This window comes from Microtus pennsylvanicus, chromosome 1 (genome assembly GCF_037038515.1).
Source record: "Microtus pennsylvanicus isolate mMicPen1 chromosome 1, mMicPen1.hap1, whole genome shotgun sequence".
Classification (NCBI taxonomy): Eukaryota; Metazoa; Chordata; class Mammalia; order Rodentia; family Cricetidae; genus Microtus; species Microtus pennsylvanicus.
The window spans coordinates 86,010,102-86,031,577 of NC_134579.1; the positions used below are offsets into that span (position 1 = coordinate 86,010,102).

The 21,476-nt window shown below is 47.4% G+C and overlaps 1 protein-coding gene across 3 annotated transcripts; it reads left to right on the forward strand.

Annotated features, from left to right (window-relative positions):
- Nucleotides 1-443: 443 nt before the first annotated feature.
- On the forward strand, nt 444-19,743 carry Hsph1 (heat shock protein family H (Hsp110) member 1). 3 transcript variants are annotated; one of them, XM_075971681.1, is made up of 18 exons: nt 444-606; nt 3,108-3,165; nt 4,886-5,026; nt 5,555-5,677; nt 6,203-6,302; nt 6,641-6,774; nt 7,111-7,355; nt 7,918-8,146; nt 9,646-9,752; nt 9,924-10,057; nt 11,928-12,136; nt 13,504-13,635; nt 15,843-15,980; nt 16,537-16,662; nt 17,455-17,562; nt 17,662-17,781; nt 17,968-18,129; nt 18,878-19,433. In XM_075971681.1, the coding sequence occupies exons 1-18, from the start codon at nt 464-466 to the stop codon at nt 19,079-19,081; spliced, it is 2,613 nt and encodes an 870-aa protein (XP_075827796.1). In that variant the 5' UTR covers nt 444-463; the 3' UTR covers nt 19,082-19,433. The 3 variants fall into 3 exon arrangements, with proteins under 3 accessions (XP_075827796.1, XP_075827776.1, XP_075827786.1); XM_075971661.1 differs by having other exon boundaries at nt 558-971; nt 18,878-19,743; XM_075971671.1 differs by lacking the exon at nt 13,504-13,635 and having other exon boundaries at nt 576-971; nt 18,878-19,743.
- The last annotated feature ends 1,733 nt before the right edge of the window (nt 19,744-21,476 follow it).

Sequence of the window (21,476 nt, forward strand, 5' to 3'; positions counted from 1 at the left end):
AGGACAGAACACAGTGCAAAGCCAAAGCCAGGGAAAGCGCGCGCGAATAGGCAGCATCCAGCTGGGCCTTCTTCGGAGTCCTCAAGACAAAGCCGGGTCCCAGCACGCACCGCGGCCTAGACTACATATCACAGCATGCAAAGCGCCCAGGCCTCCCCGCTGGACTACACTCCCCGGCATGCAAGGCTCTCTGGTCTCCCAGCCAAACTACGCTTCCCGGCATGCTCTCTTCCGAAAGCAAGTCGGCAGCCCGAGAGGCCTGGGGTCTCGGAGCGGTGGGTTCTGTCTCTCTCCGTTCAGTAGTTCTTCGGCGTCCGGGAGTCGGCCACTGCTGCTCGGTGTCACTTCATGAGAGACAGGAGTTTCCATCCCGTTATTCATCGCCGGGATCAACTGGAGCCCAAATTGCCCCGGGGCGGGGAGGGCGGGATGGAGGTTGGGCAAGCTCGGTCTGCTGCAGCCAATGGCGTCCGAGCGGCTGCTCTGTCACCATGGCGACGCAGGCCGCCCGCGGGGGCGACCATCCTTCCATTGGGTAGAATCTTTCTCGAAGGCTCGAGAAGAAGGAAGCGGAAGTGGCACGTGGAGGGGCCGGTGGAGGCGCCGGTGAGTAAATGCCGCAGATTCTGGAAAGTTCTCCTCAGTAGGCTACATAAGGCTGAGCGATTGGGACCTCCCCTTTTGGATTGGTAGCTGAGCGGCGGCGGCAGCAGCGGCGGCGGCGGCTGCGTGCGAGAAGGCGAGCTGCGAGCGGTGGCAGAGGCTGAGTGCAGGCTCGCGGGGTAAGCCTGAAGCATCTTCCCGGCCGGTCGGGAGCAGGAGGCGCACGCAGCGGACCCGAGGCGGAGGCTGACCGGGCCAGCCATGTCGGTGGTGGGACTAGACGTGGGCTCACAGAGCTGCTACATCGCGGTGGCGCGGGCCGGGGGCATCGAGACCATTGCCAACGAGTTCAGCGACCGCTGCACCCCGTAAGTAGGAGCCTGGGTGGCCGGGGAGGGCTCGAGCTCGCCGCTTCTCGTGGAAGATGGTGGCCCGGGGATTCGGAGAACCGTGACACCCTGCGACCACCTGGCCTGGCTTGGCCTTTCCCGGCTCGCCCCCTAGCTTCCCACCCAGCTTCTTCCAATCTGGCACCCGTTCCCACCTCGGCAGGAATCTCCGCGGAGCCTGAGCTGCCGAGCCTTTTCTTCCGCATGGTGAATCTCCAAATGACCTAGAAGGTTCCAGAGCCTGTGCGCTGCTGCTTGCCTAGGGAGCGGGTGGACTGTTGTTAGCGACCACAGAAACACTATGGTAGAGGAATTCATCGACTCTGGATTTGCTAATGTTGCCCTAGTGCCCTGAATCGTTTTTTGGAAGAGTCCTTTTTAAAGCTTAACGTGAAAGCCGTTCCTGAGAGTTTCCAGACCGAATGTTTGTTTATTTTTGGCACGGTTTAGAATAAGCAGTACAAATTTCACATTGTTGTTGCTAGCACGTTGCTGTGCAAAAACCTCAATGGGAAAGATGGATTTTTGTCTCTGAATTAAATATTCTGCAGCACTGTAGGAGGGCAAACGGAAGCATGGTAAAGAGCAACTTTTTGAGGGGGTTAGTTTCTGAAGGTTATGTAGGCACAGGCCTGCGTGTGCAGTCAATGACAACAGCTTTTGCTTTTATAGGCAATTATTGTAGGTCTTTTTTTTTTCCAAGTGCAGAGTCCAACATTATTAAAACCTGAAGGTAAAATCATTCTGACCTTAGATGATTTATGTGCAGAGGAACGTTTATGAGAGTGAATAGGAAATAAGCCTTGCTGGTAACTCACTTTCTGAGCAACGCAGTGTGATACTCTTGTCTACCTCTTTACAAAGCCATGGTTGTCTGTTTGGCGGTTAGGAGGAAAGATGCCAGTCTTTCGTCGTGCCTCTCTCCTGTGAGTGCCTCTGTGCTTCTACAGGCTCTGTATTTTTTTTTTTTTAAGCGGCTCAGAGGAAAGCAGGGGAGATGCTCGAGTCAGTGTTGACCAGCATTTTCGACTGATGTTACTGTTAAGCTACAGGGTTAACAATTGGATTGGCTACTGATTCCTATTACAGTTGGTTAGTTGACTTGGAAAATGAGAAGATCGAATGTCTAGTCTCTCAGCTCAGAATCCCAGGATTTGTAGACGGCACCTTAAAAGACCCAGCCATTGCTGGAGGATCCCTGGCTTTTCGGGCTTCATTTGGTGTACCTGCTTAGACCACTAGGTCCAGGCTGTTTCCGTCCTCGGCACCGTCCCACTTTACTCATCTCACTTACCCATGTAGGCGCGGAACTGAACCAAAATTAGATTGGGTTTGGATTAGTAATGTACAACGGGGTACTCCTAATCCAAAACCTTAATCACCGCCTCCTCCACACAGCCTCTCCATCTTGTCCCTGTTCTGTTACTACGCCTTCCCTTGCCATCGCTGAGAAAGCTGTCTGTCTCCTTGCAGGTTGCTCCTCATCTTGTCAGAGCAGGCTTAAGTGACTGACTGGTCACACTCCTTTCCTCTGCACTTGTACTTCAGACTGCAGTAACTTTGGCTATAGCTCTTTCTTGCTTGAACTTCTTATGGGAGCCTCATCCGTGTGCTCTAAACTCTACAGGCAATGCCACAGATCTCTTAGTTACATAAAACCTTTTCATTTGTAAAGCAGGTGGTAGATCAGGACAAAAATAAGTGACAGTGACATTTAGGGTTGTATGAAGCTGATGACAGAGGTACAGTTATGCTCTACTTTTTGTTGGTTGTGCATAATGCCAAGTTTAATAATACTCTAAATTGAGAGCTTGCAGAATTAGTGTTGTTCCATGTTCTTTGTGACCTGGCGACACTGTCTTAGCACTCGAGGTACTGAGCAAGAATGCCCGAGCTACCAGTAGACTAGCAGACTCCTTCATTGGGGATGAGCAGGCTAGCAGTTGTCAGACCTGTGGCTTTCAACTATTAACATTCCCAGACTAAGTTTGGAGTATCAGGGAAAGTTGGAGGCTGCAAAACTGGGCTTCGTTTCTGTTGGAGTTCCCTCCTGTCGGTTTAGAAATGGTTTCGTGTGCTTTTGGACAAACGTGGAACGTTTGTGTTCTGTTCTAGGTCAGTCATATCATTTGGACCAAAAAACAGAACAATTGGAGTTGCAGCCAAAAATCAGGTATGTTCCTAAAGAGAATGCCTATTTGGCTTAAAGGGAAATTCCAGTGGCACCCCAGAATGATGCACCGATGTTTGATACAGTTTCGGTTTTGAAGTCTTAACTCTGGAGAAATGGCTCAGTCAATCAGAGCACTTGCTGCTCTTACAGGTTTGGCTCCCAGCGCCCTCTTGGTGGCTCATAGCTGCCTGTAACTCTACTTCTTACATCCTCTCTGGCCTCCATGGGAACCAGGCACACATGTGCCGTGCATACTGCAGACACTCATACGTGTACACTAAAGATGAAAGTGGTAGCTCTTTACAATATGGGTGTCAGGTGTTCGTTTGGATCCTTTGGGTGATTGCTTGATCATCCCCACCCTTGTTCCTTCTCTCCTGTTTCTGTTCTTAGATTTTTATTGGCAGCCTTAATTAGGGTAACTTCATTGCCTGTGTATGTATACATACATATACATATATGAATGAATGAGGCTTCTTGGCCGCTGCCTCCTAAGTACTGGGATTAAAGGGACATGACACCGTGCTTGGCTTTAAAATGTCTTAAATGACAGACACTTTATTAAAAAAAAAAAAAAGAGCCTGGCTAGTGCGACTCCTCAGTGGGCAGAGGTACCTGTTGCCAAACCTGACAACACGAGTTCCATCCCAGGGCCACACATGGTGGTGGGAGAGGACCAACTCCTGCGGAATGTTCCATATTTGTGTGTGTCTCTTGTCTGGTTTACAAGCTGACTGGATGAGCGCACCCGGTGGTGCTGGGCCTCGGGCACTGCCCAGCTGTGAAGAAATAGTAGCCCCTTGGTGCTTCCGAGTTTAAGTGACGCCGTTGTTAGCAAGGAGCCTACCTTTGAGTGACATGTCCTTTGAAGTGGGTTGACTCGAGCAGTAGATGAAGAAAACCCCTTCTCAGAACAAGTTGGCATATTTCCATCTTGTTTCCCTTTTTAGCATGTGTACCTGCGAGCAAGACCGCATCCCAGGGAACAGGTTACCTAAGTACCCTGTTTTTAGCACGCGTGTCCAGCAGTGTGAGATGGGTGTGGGTTTGGCAATAAGATCTGTGTCATCATCACCCCCCCCCCATAGTCATTTAGACACTTTTTTTTTTTTTTCGAGACAGGGTTTCTCTGTGGTTTTGGAGCCTGTCCTGGAACTAGCTCTGTAGACCAGGCTGGTCTCGAACCTACAGAGATCCACCTGCCTCTGCCTCCCGAGTGCTGGGATTAAAGGCGTGTGCCACCACCGCCCGGCTCATTTAGACACTTTTAAGATGACCCTTACCTCATCTATCTACCTCTGGCATAGGCCAGTTTCTAGGCAGAAGTGCATACGGTCCTTAGCCTGGCAGTGCCCCGAGTCTGACTTCAGTTGGACAGTGAGCTCTGGCTTGTTTGTGTGGAGAAGATGGGGTGCAGCGGTGCAGTTGCCGAGCGTTTGAGAGCTTTGGAGACTGTTGCACCGTCTTTTCCTTTATCTTGCAGATTTTAAGATCTGCCCCAAAGTCTGATGCCACCATTGCCTTTCCTTCTGGCATTTTCCATAAAAGAAAGTACAGTAGGAGCTATGTATGCATTCATGGAAAATCGAGGACTCTGAGGGAAAGTTAGGTATTACCCCCAGAGTTGGTCTGAGTGGCACAGGTAACGGCCTGAAGCTGCTGTAGGCACTGGTAGGTTGTGAAGTTAGAGAGAAGTCTAAGTCTTCCCTTTCTTTTGCAGCAAATCACTCATGCAAACAATACAGTGTCCAGCTTTAAGAGGTTTCACGGCAGAGCGTTCAGTGACCCCTTCATTCAGAAGGAAAAGGCAAGCCTGAGCTATGACTTGGTTTCAATGAAGAATGGAGGCGTTGGAATCAAGGTAACGCAAATGATCCACTGAGCTCTGACGGAAGCGTCTCTAGCTCAGCTTAATATTTTAACCCAAGCTGACTGGACACAGTGCGGTCTTTCCCTCATATGGCTCCTTTTCAAGTGGAGTTAATAGAAGCTGTCTCTTGAGAATTACTTAGCCGAGTGTACATACTCACATAGGTTATTTGGTGTTCCTTCTAACTTTCTAGTAATTTTTTGGTTGCTTTGGTATTTTTTTTTTAAAGAAATTCAAGTAATGTTGATGGCTCAGACGCGGTCAGAGAGCCCTTTGGGAGCCTGTGAGAGCAGCGGAGTGCCAACCAGAGAACTGACTAAGCTGCTGTCTGGGCAGCCCACACTGATGACTCAGCCCTAGCTCTTCCCTCCTTTTCATCTCTAGGGAAAAGTTCTTCCTGCTTTTCCTCCCTTTCTTTTTTAATTCCTTTTTTCTTCCCAAACCAATAAACTCAAATGAGCAGGGTCCGTGCTAACAGTGAAGTGTTGGAGTGTGTCAGCATGTCCCACTGTGTCGTAGGTCATGTACATGGATGAAGAGCATCTCTTTAGCGTGGAGCAGATAACAGCCATGTTGCTGACTAAGTTAAAGGAAACTGCAGAAAACAACCTCAAGAAGCCAGTAACAGATTGTGTCATTTCAGTAAGTAGAACCCAGCCAGGCAGTGTGTTTGCTTGCAGCTTGCCTTTCTTTGCTGCAGTATTGCATATATGCATGCTCTTTCCTTACAAGGTATTCTTAGCTGAGTGTTCGGGAGCATTTCAAAGTAAGCTCGAGTGATAATTTTAGCTAGAAGCCACAAGGGTTCTTGACTATAGTGGGGTCTCCCGTGGAGCTTTCTGAAAATACAGGTTAACTGGCTGCATCTGCATCTGGGTTCTCTCCGGGACAGTTGGCTGCTGTAATCCCAGGGGTTGGTGTTCTGAAGAGCTTCTCACAGTGAAAGATTCCTTCCCTTGGCTGAAAACCAATGCTTTGGGAATTACTGTTTTGTTTGTTTGTTTGTTTGTCTTTTAAGGCAACTCTGAAAGCCAAGGAAATCACTAGAAACAAAAGTCTAGATTTATGTTTGAGTTTTGGGGACTGGCCAGGCCACCCACTGTGACTTTATTAGGAGGCTTGCAAAGCAGTTGGAGGTCCTGTGTCTAGAGTTGCCCCTCTTTGCAGGTCCCCTCCTTCTTCACAGACGCTGAGAGGAGGTCTGTCCTGGATGCTGCACAGATTGTGGGCTTGAACTGCTTACGGCTCATGAACGACATGACAGCTGGTAGGAGACAGCCCTTGGTTATGTGTTCTTACCGGTGCCTTTTAAAGGATGTGATTTAGATCTGCATTTGTGTTGACTGATAGCGCTTTCTCTGTTAAGGAAAACTAAGTTTGGATAACCAGTCTCCTAGCAGGCTTGGTAGTGTATATGTAGTCTGATACTATTTGTGCCTTTTGCTTTATCATATCTAATGTTGAAGAGTGGTGGGGCATTGGCCGGCAGTCAGGAAGACAGGAGCAAGTGGTTCTTTATAACATGTGGGGGGTCTTCCTGTGACAGTAAACCCCTGAGAAAGTGGCCTGGGCAGCTGGTGATGTGCCTTCTTGTTTCCCTTGCAGTTGCTTTGAATTACGGCATTTATAAGCAGGACCTGCCAGGCGCGGACGAGAAGCCTCGAGTAGTGGTGTTTGTGGACATGGGGCACTCCTCTTTCCAGGTGTCTGCCTGCGCCTTCAACAAAGGGAAACTGAAGGTAAAGTTGAAACTCCTATGCTGGACAGTAGTTTGTGAGCCGGGAAGGTGCTTGTTGAAGATGGAGCCCCCTCTTGGCAAACTCTGGAAGGGGAGGTGGTCTTTTGTGTTTTAAGAAGAATAATGTTAAGGTTCTCTTCAGCGCAGATGGTAAGGGTAGGCAATCCCATAAGAGACTTGAAGAGACTGGCGTTCCTTCAGCTTCATGCCTCCTGGCCTGGATTTATGTAGCTCTGAGCCTGTTAGCCTTTTATTTGAATAGGACTATCTAAGAGTCTAATTGAAGTGGGATTGAAAGTAACCTGATTCTTTCTCGTGTTTTTTTAAACAACCTTAGGTTCTGGGCACAGCATTTGACCCCTTCTTAGGAGGAAAGAACTTTGATGAGAAGCTGGTGGAGCATTTTTGTGCTGAGTTTAAAACCAAGTACAAGTTAGATGCAAAATCTAAAATCCGAGCCCTCCTTCGTCTGCATCAGGAGTGTGAGAAATTGAAAAAGCTCATGAGCTCCAACAGCACAGACTTGCCACTGAACATTGAATGCTTCATGAATGACAAAGACGTCTCTGGGAAGATGAACAGGTGCTTGCGGCTGGGGTTGTACACGTGAAGTGGGTGAAAGGTGGAAGTTTAGCCCAGTAGTCTTTGTTACCCTCTCTTGACAAATGTTTCACGATACGGCTGTTGACTGTAAACACCGTTGTGTATAACTTAGGATTTAGGGATGTGGCTGTGAAGGATGCTTTTTGTGAATGTGTGTGTGCACTAGCGTGTGTGTTCCTGCCATGGTGCTCATGTGGGACTTACAGGACAACTCTCAGGAGTCAGTTTTCTCCCCCCAGGTTGTCAGGCTTGGCAGCAAGTGCCTTTGCCTGCTGAGTCCTCTCATCAGCCTGTGAGGGCTTTTAGAAGTACCTTTCCTCAATGGGATTAGTTTCTTTGTATATTATCCACAGAATTTTCTCGCTATCTTCTTTATGCTGTGACATGTATGTATATATACATATATACATGCGGTGTACATTTTATATAAAATCAATGACATGGCTCGTGTGGGATTTAGGGTGCAGAGGAAAAGGCTGAATGAGTTGGGTTGGTAAAAACCCATAGTAATGGTTGCCACTGGCTCCTTTCATTTCCTAAGGTCCCAGTTTGAGGAACTGTGTGCAGAACTCCTGCAAAAAATAGAGGTCCCCCTTCATTCACTGATGGAACAAACGCACCTCAAGGCCGAAGATGTGAGTGCCATTGAGATAGTTGGAGGTGCCACGAGAATTCCAGCTGTGAAAGAAAGAATTGCCAAATTCTTTGGAAAAGATGTCAGCACCACACTCAATGCGGATGAAGCCGTGGCCAGAGGGTGTGCCCTGCAGGTGAGGTTCTGCTGGGCTTTCTGGGGGTCACACACATGGAGCCCTGGGCCTGCTTCCCTTCCAGAGGAAGTTCCTTTTAGGTGACCCAGTAAGCCTAGCAGACTGGGGTACTGCTGTGGAGGTGAGAAAGGGGAAGGCCCAGCTGCTGTTCTTTTTGGTTTTGTGTTTTTGATTTTTGTTTGTTTTCTTTTGGTTTATTTGTTAGGTTGGTTTTTTGGTTTGGTTCTGTTTTTTGAGACAGGGTTTCTTTGTGGCTTTAGCGCCTGTCCTAGAACTAGCTCTTGTAGACCAGGTTGGCCTCAAACTCAGAGATCATCCTTCTTCTGCCTCCCAAGTGCTAGGATTAAAGGCGTGCGCCGCCTCCGCCACCACCACCACCACCAGGCCCCAGCTGGTGTTCTGAGATGATGACTAGAAATGGGCCTGGTTGGGAGATGGCAGAAAAGAGCTGACGAATGCTCGTCAGTGTGTGATGCTGGCAACACCTGACTTCAGGCACAGGAGGGAATCCACTGTGATGATTGAGTTGAGGAAGAACGTGTGTAGGGGTTAGGAATGTTAGTTACCAGATGGTTCTAGAAAATAGTTCTTTTTCCACCCCCACATGAAGCTGAAGGGTTACGCTGGTGACACAGAAGCATGAAATGTAGATGTTGGTATTGAACAGAGGATGTCTGACAGTCGTTCACAAGTAAAGGAGAGTCTGTGAACGAAGGTCTCTAGAGAACTCACCGTGTATGGCACAGAAGAGAGAATGCACACATTTTGAGTTTCATCCCTTTTGGTGCTTTGACATGTGAAATGTTGGTTAATTGTACAGGATAGTGGGCTTCCTTACAATGTTGTCGCATGTCTATAGGTACATGTAGAGTGTTTGACCCCTGTTGCCCAAGCTAACCCCTTGCCATGGGTCATTTACTCCATAGTAGCCCTTTGCAGGGAGGAGTGTGCACCTTTGTCTCTGCTTCCCCTGTAGGTGGAAATTGGAGTTCCTGAAAAGGAACGCATTTCTGGCCTCTGCTTTGAGGGAGACCACTGATGAGATGTTCTGGTGGGTGGGTGTGCTTTCTTCATTTGTTTAGTTAGTTTTGTGTGTCCTGTGTAGACAGGCTGCCCTGTCCCAGTTTTGACTTTACAGATTATATTGAGAATGCACACATTTTGAGTTTCATCCCTTTTGGTGCTTTGACATGTGAAAGCAATAAAGCAGAACTTGTGGGTGTCCGCATCTCAGAGAGAATCAGCTTGTAATTGAAAATGCCACCAGCAAGGCATTTCTGGGAAAGCCTGTGCTTTCAGTCTGTGGAACTTGGAATTAAAGATTGCTGGCCCCAAGATTCGTGATTAGCGTACTGCTAGGATGACACATTCCTTATTCTTAAGGTGACACATGCTGCAAGCAGTGTAGATCTGCCCATCCCAGTAGAACCGTCATAGTGAAAGGTGTTTGGAAATACTGCGCTGATATTTCTAACCTTTAAATACCTTGTCTTTTCAAGTGTGCGATTCTCTCTCCGGCATTTAAAGTTCGAGAGTTCTCCGTCACAGATGCCGTTCCTTTTCCAATTTCTCTGGTCTGGAACCACGACTCCGAAGAGACCGAAGGGTATGTAGCCACAGATAGCTTTCCGATGCTGTCTTCAAATAAAAGTTGAGTGTCTAGGGAATTTTCGGGGGCCAAACCTATCCTCCTCTGCATTTGGTTACTGTGAACAACAGGGAGAATTAGTAAGGTTGTCAAGTTGAGCTGTGGATGTCTTTGCTGCCTTCCTCCTAGTGTTCATGAGGTGTTCAGTCGAAACCATGCTGCTCCTTTCTCCAAAGTTCTCACCTTCTTGAGAAGGGGACCTTTCGAGCTGGAAGCGTTCTATTCGGACCCTCAAGGAGTTCCATATCCAGAAGCCAAAATAGGTAAGCAAGTCATGTGTGCACCAGCCCTGGGACTTAGAGCTGCAGCTTGTCGTTAGCGTAGAAACTACTTCTACGCTGGAACTACTTCTGTAGAAGAGTCCTGAGGAGTCTTTCTTTCATTGGACGCTTTGACCTGGACTTGCTAGCCTAGCTGCTTTGTTGCGATAGAGTCTGTATTTGCAGAATACTAGCCACTGACCTTCCTGCAGGGTTAAGTGTTGTTGGCGAGGTGTTACTTCAGATCCCACAGCAGATCGGCACTTGGCAGGTCTTCTTGTATACTTCATCCTCTCTGAAGGGGCGTCTCTTCAGGTGCATTTTCCACTGGGAGGCTTTCCATTGTCCCTCTGCTTTTAGTGTTACTTACTTCATGATTTTTATATTGGAAAAGCTGCTGCTATTGCCAGGCCTCTAAGAGAAAGCATTGGGAGGACTCGAGTCTGGCCAGCTGCCTTTTCTTCTGCAGACTAAGGTGTTGTGGCCTGTCACCTGTTCACAGTGTGGCAGGATAGCGGCTGGAGAAGCTTTTGACTGCAGGCCTGAAGTTGTCAGGGTTGGACTCTGCACATCTGTCCCCTTCCCAGAGATGAGCTGTTGCTTAAGTGTTGGTGTTCTGCTCACCGATGACGAGCTGTCCGTCAGGCGCACTTTCACATTCCGTACTCATGAGTGGCGTGCCCAGAAGGGTTTCTGTAAAGGACTATTTGGCAGTTACTTCCTGACTTAGTGGTTTGTGCCAGCCGCTGTGCTCGACTGGCCTAGAAGTTAAATCTAGCAGTGTGCTGTGCAGACGGCTCCTAGGTTAACGTTGCCTTCCACGTACCTCTTGAATATAACTGGTTCAAACACTTACTTGTGGAGACTGGGTCTGTCTCTAGTCCTGGCTATCCTGGTGCTTCCTGTGTATTCCTGAGTGCTGGTACTAAAGGCATGTGCCATGCCCAGAAAAGTGCACGTTTTTAGACTATTATTTGTATGAGAGTGCAGGTATGGAGGTCACGGGAATTTGGGGAGTTGGTTTTCTTGTAATGTGGGTCTAGGTTTGAACTTGGGTCACCACGCTTGCACAGCAAGCCCTGAGCTGCCCTCAAGAGGCTGGTGACTTCGTAGGGGATAAGTGTCGACACTCAACTCTGCAGTAAGTGCTCATTCAGAGAGGCCCTCCAGAGCAGTGCCTCATCCTTCCTAACTCTGACCCTTTAATACAGTTTCTGACATTGTGCTGACCCCAGCCATAAAATTATTTTTGTTGTTACTTCATATCTGTAATTTTACTATTGTTGTGAACCAGAATGTAAATATGAAAGGGTTGTTTGACCCCAGAGGGAGTAGCAGTCTACAGGTTGAGAACGCTGCTCTAGACCAGTTCACAGCAGCATTCAGATGACATTCTCTGTGTTACTCTGCAAGGCTGTGGGACTACCCTAGCAGTGCAGGCTTTGATGTGTGCTGCTATTCATGTCCCCTGTGTAAAACATGACTTAAATAATTTTCATTATTCCATCAGAAGATTAGTATTTCCTAAAAGACTAAAAATTAACATGTGCTTGGTCCCGTCTTAGATTTGCCCACAGATTCTCATAATCTGGTGTGTGCTCATCCACCTGGAGATGAGGAGGAGGCAAAACTGTTTTGCAGGAGGAATTCCTGCCCCTGGTGTCTGCCCAGTGGGTATTACCACAAGAGTGTGCTTCCTTCGGTTTAATGGCATGAATTGTAATAGACTCCTAAGAGCCTGCTTAAGGGACTTGAAGTTGGTTGGGGTGGAGAAACAAACAGTTTCGGCTTGATCTCTTAGCCTTGTGTTTTCTTGGCTGTCTTTGTAGATATAGAAGTTCATCTCTAAACTGGCAGTTTCTTTTTGCTCTAGGCCGTTTTGTTGTTCAGAATGTTTCTGCACAAAAAGATGGAGAAAAGTCTAAAGTGAAAGTCAAAGTGCGTGTGAACACACACGGCATCTTCACCATCTCCACGGCATCCATGGTGGAAAAGGTCCCAACTGAGGAGGACGACGGGTCTTCTGTCGAGGCAGACATGGAGTGTCCAAACCAGAAACCAGCAGAAAGCTCGGATGTGGATGTAAGTGGTTGGAGTGACTGTCAGTTCAGAAGTAAATTGACTTCATTCTGAGCTATGGAGGGGGGGAGGTTAAATAACATAGCATTGATCAGAAGTTGTGTAATGATAATCGGTCCTGCCAGTTAATGGCAGGGTATTAGAACATGCTACATTGTGACTGAAGTGCATGACCTCTTGGAGAAACTGGTCTATAACGAAGACAAGCTGCTTTTTCTTTTCTTGCTATGTTAAATCAGATGTTGACTGGCTAAAAACAACTATAAAAATTGAAATGGGAAATGGTTTTGTTTCATTTTCATTGTATGGCAAAATTGGTGTTGGTATTCCAGGCCCCATTTTTATTAGCATGGCTTTGTGGGTTGGGGGAGTCAAGAAGAACAATGTCACAGATAATGGTGGCGTTGAGACTGCTTAGCTTAGCCTTGCAGTTGATTTCTGGGAGCAAGGAGAAGTGGCTTACAAGAAGAGGCAGGCAGACAGTGCAGTGTTGGTGTAAGACTTTGGTATCCACTGGTCTCAACCACTGAAGGACTATTAGAATCACAGGAACCTTAGCTTGTTCTCATCTGGACACTGTCACAGAGTGAGTGTGGCTAGTGCTTCATCCTCTCGGGGTCATAGTGCCTTAGATGTGAGTAATGCCTTACCTCTGTGCTTGCCTTCAGTTCTAGAAGCTGTAGGTGGAGAATGTGGAAGACCTGAGAGGGTTGGGCAGGGAATAGAGTAGTTGAGCCTTGGTTCTCTAGCCGTGGGGAAAGGTCATAGCAACACAGACTTGCCGGGAACTGGGGGCTACCAAAGAGCTTCAGGGGTCATTTCCTTCCCCTTTTGTCTTGAAGCCATATTTTTAGGCAGGGTTGCTAGTTGACGTGCACTAGTTATTCTTTGTTCTGAGATCCCTTGAGGTAAGATAGCTGAGTCCTGAAGCAGGGGTGAGAAGCCCTGGGATAAGCCGTAGTTGTCCTTTCTGTAACTCTTGAGTGATGCCATCGAGGTACGTGCAGCCGCTGCCGCTCGAGTTCAGACACTTGGTTTTGGAAAGAGCCTGGGCTAGTAGCCGGCCCATTTCCTGTGCTGACGAGAGTCAGATCTGTACAGGGCTGGAGAAAGGCTCTTCAGGGGACTCTGGATTTTCACGATCGGTCAGAGCCCCTGTGGATTATGTAACTGGTTATAACACTGTCATTCATAAAAATTTCTTACAGGTTTGAAATGTTTCACGAACTTGTTTTATTTTTATCTAGTACCTTTTCTGCCCACCTACTAAAATTTCAGAAATTGAGAGTACTGTCTTTGGTGCCCTGTAACTTTCAATTCATACAGTACACCTGCTTTCTACATCCTTTGTGCCTGGGCTTTCATTTCAGAAAAATAGCCAGCAAGACAACAGTGAAGCTGGAACACAGCCCCAGGTACAAACTGATGCTCAGCAAACCTCACAGTCTCCCCCTTCACCTGAACTTACCTCAGAAGAAAACAAAATCCCAGATGCTGACAAAGTGAGTGACTCTTCCAGTTCCTTCCATTAGACAATGTTGCAGCATGTGATGGTTAACGGTGTAGACCTGGGGTTTCGAGAGGAGTCCAGGCGACTGCGGGCTGTAGGGTAAAGAGCCGCGAGAAGGAGTACTTGGACTTACTATGGGAACCAATGTTTTCCTTTAGATCTCAAAGCCTCTGATAATTCCACTCTAAGATGAGCCCAAACTAAAGCAAAAGTCTACTGAAGGCAGAAGTACCTGCTGATGCCAGAAGCAGAAAGATGCATCCCAGCACTGCAAGAGTTACTAAAGAGTTGGTTGATTAATTAGCTAATTCATGGATTTTAGGAGTCTGGTCAGCTTTTTCTCCTTTCAACTTATTATCAATTTTGAGTTAATTTGATGGTCTGCTAATAATAGCTGGTTATATTTCCAAGTGACTGTTCCTTTACCTTGCTTCCAGAATTGGAAGCTAAATAAAACTAATGTGTCCCTTGAAAAATGGCAGCTTGTAATCAGACCTTTCAAACTAGTGATCCTGTTGGTAGTGAGGAGCCCTCATTGTTTTCAGCGCAAGCTGTGCTTTGGTGTTCACATCTCTGCAGGCTTCCTGTAAGTGATTAACTGTCCATTGCAGTCTGGTTTCCTCTCGCCTTCTGAGGATACCTTCCCCCACTCAGGCAAGTTTCAGAAGGGAAGGGCTGCTGGAGGCCACAGGAGATTCTTTACTGGGTTTTCGTTTGCCTCTGTCCTGATTAATCCTGCAACCCTTAGCATTAACTCTGGGTCCTGACTGAGTTTTGAAAGCTGCTTTTGTTTTTCCCCCTTACTAGAAAAGAGTTGAGGTGGTAACAGTTATTTAGAAAATGGGTCCTCACGTTTCAATATCTTCCCCTTGATTTAGAGGTACATGTCAACAGACTTGTGCAGATACTTCAGTGCCTTTCTAGAAAATGACATTGGGTTGGCTCTCAGCCCTTGAACATATCTTGGAGGGTTTCTCATCTGGGTTGGAATGCCACTTTGTGGTTGTGTTGGTTTGGCCAGGGGTTGGTTGAATTTTGTACTCCTTTTGTTTCTGTTAACTGCCGTAGACTACAGTTTAATCTGATCCTGGAATATCAATTGCACTTCTGTGTTTTGTCAGCGATAAGCAGTGGGTTGGTTTTTCTCTGTTGGGGTTCAGGGCATGATGCATTGGCACTGCAGGTCGACTGCATGGGCCACAACACTTAGCCGAGGTACGGTCTCTAGGGAACGTGTGTGTGCAGCCGTCGAGCAAGCCCTAAGGCTTGTAGCTCAGGTGCCCAGGACAGTGATGCAGTGGATTGGTAGTTCCACCTTGACATGTTAGCCTAGGCGATCCTGCTAGGTTCTGCTCACCTAGCTTAAGGCTACCCTGTCACTGCGTCTCCTCAGCAGTGAGTCATTTGGGGCAGAAAGCATGGTAAGAATCTAAGGGCAGGGAATGGACGGTGTTTGGAAAATTGAAGGCCACCTCTAGAATTGTATTCCTGTCATGTAAGTAATCTAGAGTAAATATACTATGACTAGCTAGCCTTTCTCCAAAGTATTTGCTGGTAATGTTTGAGTTAATTTTCCTTTTAGTAGTCACATACACATAGTGACATATCTTAAGGTTAGGATGTCAAGCGCTTGTTTTTCCTTGCATAGTCCAAAGCCAGTTTTCTGTAGTGTTTTTGTGTTTGTAAGACCCTTTCATCTCTTTGTGGCCCAAGCTGGCCTCAAAGACATAGCTACAGGCTCCTGAGTGCTGAGGCGACAGGTATGACCACTGTGCCTGGCTGTCCTGAGAGTTCCAAATGAGAAGTGACACGGCCGAAAGGCAGGTAGTACCTCTGCGCGTGATACACAGACTTGTAGGGGCGCTCTGGGCACTAATTCTGATCGGAACAGGTACTGTGCTGGGCTGGGGAGAGTAAGATAGTCGTTCCAGCACTGACTGAAGCCTAGCCTCTCCAGTGGTGTTCTGAGTGTATGTGACGATTTGGAGACTTACAGACTGCTCTAAATAGAGAAGGTGGTGGTGATGTAGGAAGATGGTGCACATAGCTGCTGCCATAGTCCGAAGTGGGCGGTGGGCACAGATGCTCTTCTACACACTTCCAGCGTGAGAATTAGAGATCTGTACATGAAGCATCAGTCAATGTGGTAAGTGTTTGATTTCCAAGGATTAAGAATTTTTATTTTTCTTAACCCTCAAGGCAAATGAAAAGAAAGTTGATCAGCCTCCAGAAGCCAAAAAACCTAAAATAAAAGTGGTAAACGTTGAGCTGCCTGTAGAAGCCAACTTGGTCTGGCAGCTAGGGAGAGACCTTCTTAACATGTACATTGAGACTGAGGTAAGTGTTTTTATTGGGTGTTTCTGTTTGGTTGTTTGTGCATACTGCAAGGGATGAGTGACTAATTCCTCACCAGGACTGAAGTTTAACTGAGTTCCAAGAGCAGAGAGAGGCAAAGATGAAGCTACAGGGAGTTTGTTGGGTATGGATGCTGTTCAGGTCTGTGTTTGGTTGAGAATAGCTCTGTTCTTTGACATAATGGGAACAATCTGAGCACAGGCACTGTAGGAAGCAGGCCATAGAATTGCCCTCTTAAAGTACCTGTGCATCACAGATGTGCCTTCATAGTCTCAAAGTCAGGAAACTGAGGGGAATCGCTGCATTTAGAAATTGTAAAAAATACCCTTTTGTAAATTGAAGAGTATATTGAAAAACGGGACGGCCTAATGTTACATTAGAAAACAACTTCTCCATGTGTGTTTCTAAGTTGAGACATTTTGTAGAAATGTTTCATGAGGTGCAGATTAGAATGAAATGGTTTTATGTGGTCATCGTGCCAACACGTTGAGGTGTGGCTTGAGTCGCTGGGAGCTGGCTAACCTCTGCTTCCTGACAGGGGAAGATGATAATGCAGGACAAACTGGAGAAGGAGAGAAACGACGCTAAAAACGCAGTGGAGGAGTGTGTGTACGAGTTCAGGGACAAGCTGTCTGGACCCTATGAGAAATTCATATGCGAGCAGGTAGGCCCAGGATGTTTAACACTCACCCTCTGTGCTTGTGGTCACTGGAGTGTTCTAAAAACAAAGGTTGGAGAGCAGAACTGAGCAGGCCCTGGACAGGGGCTCGGCTGCCCTGAGTGTCGCCTGTCACTCGAGTAGTCTTCACCATGCAAACGTCTGCTCTTGACAGACGCATGGCATGAAGGCTGGAAAGATGAATAGGAACCCTTAGCTTCTATGTTGGTGTTCCCTGGGCAGCCGTCTGCTGCTGTCACCCGTGAGGCATGTTCAGCACTGTTAGTAAGCGTCACTGGCCTGTCGCCCTTTCTTTCCTAACTGAAGCTCTGGGTAGATCCAGAAGCACAGCTGCGTGTCAGGTGGAACTTGGGAAAAAGACTGGTGTGGGGACCATCATAAAGATGGTTTACACTTGGGGTAGAACCCTCGCCCCAATCCTCGACCCCTGAGCTGCCCTACAATGTGCTTTGATTACTATCTGTGCCAGGCATAATTGAGACAGTTGCTTTGGAGAGTAGGGACATAAATTGCTCTTCCGTGACCCAAGCATGACTCTGGAGCTGGGTTTCTCCGGTACAGCCTTGTGAAGCAGAAGTGTTGTTAAAGTCATTGTAGTAAGACAGAAGCCCCAGTACCTGTGCCTCACGTGACACCATAGGACTCTAGTTAATGTGAGGGGAACCCAGTGTGTCCGGTCCCTCTTGGGTGAGCTGCTGGGGTCATTGCCTAAGATGCCTACTTGGGTTAAGAACCTCTGAGGTAAGACTGCCACTAATCTTTATCTTTCATGTAAAGGAACATGAGAAGTTCCTGAGGCTTCTCACAGAGACAGAAGACTGGCTGTATGAGGAAGGAGAGGACCAGGCCAAGCAAGCATATATTGACAAGCTGGAAGAGCTGATGGTAAGCTCTTTGCCCTGACAGGGGCAGCTTGCACTGTACGCCGTAGACAGTTACTGAAGTGTAAGGTTGGCAGTTGTTAACCCCTCTCTTACACTTCAGAAAATGGGTACTCCTGTTAAAGTCCGGTTTCAAGAAGCCGAGGAACGGCCGAAAGTATTGGAGGAGCTGGGGCAGCGGCTGCAGCACTATGCCAAGATTGCAGCGGACTTCAGAGGCAAGGTAAGCGCTGCTGTTACCCCATGAGTGACCTGGACTTGGCCAACACGTGACCTCAGCATCTCTAGCCTAATAAATGTTGAGTGAGGAGTATTGGCGTTTCACACCAAGGTGGATTTGAACTTAGGGAAAGTGGGGAGAGTAGATGTGTCTGTTCAGAACCCTCTAGTGTCTCTGTTTTCTGTCCAGGATGAGAAATACAACCACATTGATGAATCTGAAATGAAGAAGGTTGAGAAGTCTGTTAATGAGGTGATGGAGTGGATGAATAATGTCATGAATGCTCAGGCTAAAAGGAGTCTTGACCAGGACCCTGTTGTGCGCACTCAGGAGATAAGAGCGAAAGTCAAGGTGAGTGTGTCATCTTTTGTCTGGATGGTCAGCGTGACACATGGCGTTTCCCTATAAATCTTTGACCTCATCTGGATCGGTACTGGCTTCCCTAATGCATTATTTCCAGTACATACATTTTCCCTAGTTGGCTGCATGCAGTACATTGAACCCCTACATGTCCCAGCAGGTGCTGTTTGTCCTTCTTTTGAGGAAACAGACACCATTGAGAGCAGTCAGTCCTGCCCCCCTGGAGGGGAGACCAGCATGCGTCAGGTGTCAGCATTAATCCTGTGGGAGAAAAGGAAAATGGGCGAAGTGGGTCAGGATGCTCAGCTGTGCAGAGCAGCAGGTTGGGCATTGACCAGGGGCGCCTTTCGCTGTGCTAGAGTCCTGAGAAGAAAACAAAGGGCTTGTCTGGGTCACATGTGAGGAAGTCCAGGGAAAATCGGCCATTTTAGCCACTTTGTAGTTCTGAGCTATAGACCGCATCTTGAAGTGACTTAACCTCGAGTCCCTTCCATATTATGGAATTCATGATTCCCACATTTTATGTTGCAGCCATAAGGTAGCATTTATAGCCACCTTGCAAGTCCCCAAGAAACCCTAGGAGGTAGTCACTTTGATCAGGCTTGTCACTATGATTTGTACAGGTTTGATGAGACAAATGGAATTGGGTAAGAAAATCCTGAATCGGGAGTGTGGGGAAGTAGTTGAGTGAACTGGGTGGATCGGAGCTAAAATCATATGGCTAATTTTGTCTTCTTAGGAACTGAACAGCGTTTGTGAGCCTGTTGTAACTCAACCCAAACCAAAAATTGAATCACCTAAACTGGAGAGAACTCCCAATGGCCCAAATCTTGACAAGAAAGATGATTTAGAAGGCAAAGATAATTTTGGTGCTGAAGCCCCGCATCAGAATGGTGAATGCCACCCTAACGAAAAGGGCTCTGTCAACATGGACCTGGACTAGGCTCTGCGCCAGCTTCCCCTCCAAGTCATGAAATGTTTGCCATAGTATGTGACTCTGTACAACAGACTTGAGTATTTATATTTTCTTTCTTTTTTTTAAGACTGTCTAGAAATTTTGTGTATTATATGGGGGAAAAGAAAAGCTTGAGTCTGTAGTCTTTGACCCTAAGGGAGAATGACCTTGGTGACAGAGTCCTGTGGCAGTGTGACCCACGGAACGCTGTGCAGTATTGCCGCTAGGACCGCTGAGGAGTTGAGTTTCTTTTGAGGAGACAGACTCTGCCTGCTTTTCAAGCGCTCCGTGATTGGAATCTCGGAGCAGTGCTTCTCACCAAGGTGGTTTTTTTTTCTTTTGCATTTTTCTCTCCATTTCCGCATGTGTGTGGCTGTGGGTGTTTATAAATGAGATTAAGTCTGATTTGTAAGGGCTTTCAAAAATTAAGTCTGCCCCATAGAGTGATTTTGCTTCCATTATTACACATTCAGCGAGTGCAACGCAGCTAGTGACCTGTAGCAGCATGCAGAGCAGGCTGTAACCATCACCACAGCGCACTGTCCCGTGGAGGTGCGACAGACACGGGAGGTGTGTGGATCATGTGATCATTGTGACCACCTCATGAGCTTTAGAATAAAGTTCACCCTGTGGTGTCATTTCTAAACGGCTCACTTTGTCACTGACTCAGAATGGTATTGGGGGACAAGTACATCTTAAAACATGGCACCTGCTGGAAACCCCACCCTGGAAGACCCTGCTGGCGTCCATGACCGTCCCCTTGTTCTCTGGTGACTGACCAGCTGTGGGTCGGCTAGTCATTACCCACCCGGGGTCTCTCTACAACTATAAGCCCAGAAGGTTCCTGTAAGTGTTGCCCAATACTGAAAATTCACATCTATGGTGGATTCTGGTCTGAAGCCAGCTTCAAATATTTTAGCCAGATTCCACCTTGGGTGGGTTTGAGTGTTCTTTAGGTGTTCTGTGTCCTTCAAGGTTTTGCTACGTAGAGTTTTTTGAGCTTAGCATGGCGTGGCTCCCTAGGGCAGGGAATCATGGTTGTCAGCAAGTGACAGAGGAAAATTCTTCACCTGGTGTCAACCAGGAAGCCCAGAAAAAACAGATTTGGTCAGTATCGCCTTCAATGGCACACCTTCCAGCAAGGTCCTATCCTGTCTCCTCAGCCAGCGTGCCACAGCTAGAGACGTCACTCAAGTGCAAGGCTGTGTATTTTGTGTGTCTGAATGAACTCTGGTCCTCTGCAAGAGCAACAAATGGTCTTAATTGCTGAGCTGTCTCTCCAGCCCATAGGTTCTGTCTGCTTCTGTCACTTAGCATCTCCAACATCTGTACTCCCAACTATTTGTTGCTTGTGGCTTGACACAATTCCTTTTGGATTCTGACAGCTTTTCACACAATTGTAAGAAAACCTCCCTTAAATATCAAATTAGCGCTTATTATTACTGTAAGGCTCTCATCTTTATATGGGTAGTGAACACTGCAATGGCCAGTCACTCTCAGGCTCAACACATCTTCCCACGGACTTCTCACAGGGGCCTCTTCGTCCTGACACAGTTGTATCATCGGGTCCCATTCTCACAAAATATCATTTACAACTATTCCTTGGATTTGAGATCCATTCAGAGGGTTAGCCCCATCAACCTAATATTTTGTGATCTAAGTTTTGCTTGAAAATTTTGAATGCTTTCCTCCTACCAGACTAGTGTTTAACCAGGTGTGTGTGGGGGGTGGCTTTAAAAGAAATTAGCAGATGGATTACTTCAGAGCCACTGAGCAATTAAACGTAGCCCACTGAAAAAGGCAGACATATTATGTAGAAGGTGTTTGGCCACCTGACTGTTGAAGCTACTGGGGCGACCTGATTAAAGTCCTGTTTGCCCCTTTTGAATGGCACGTATCTCCGATCGAATGATTCCCGAGCTTAACCGCCCTGAGAATAAAGCCTGTGGTGGACCCTCTCAGCGGCACGCGCACAGACAGCAAAGTGTGTCCATTCTGCAGTCCTGAGCTGGTGTGTTTCTCAAGGGCCCCTAGCAGTTTGTGATTTGTGTGTAGGTTTGAAACCTGGCCCTCAGGGAGGAGGCGGCAGCTTACTCTACTCTGGAATGAAAGAAAACCCAGCCGAAAGCGAGTGGTCTGAAGAGTGGACCATGGTTCGGTCAGCAGGTGCGGATGCTCAGATGCGTTCCACAGGAACCCAGGAGGAACCTGGGTTACACAGACTCAAGTGGAGGAGTGTGGCAGCCTTCTTCGTTGTGGTAGGGTCATTATTTGTTGAGTGACTAATAGAGTGAGTCTGTGCAAACAGCTTCAGAAGGCTAGTAGTGAGGATGTCAGAAGACAGCAAAGGACCGGCCAGACTAGAAGGGAGAGCAGCCTGTGA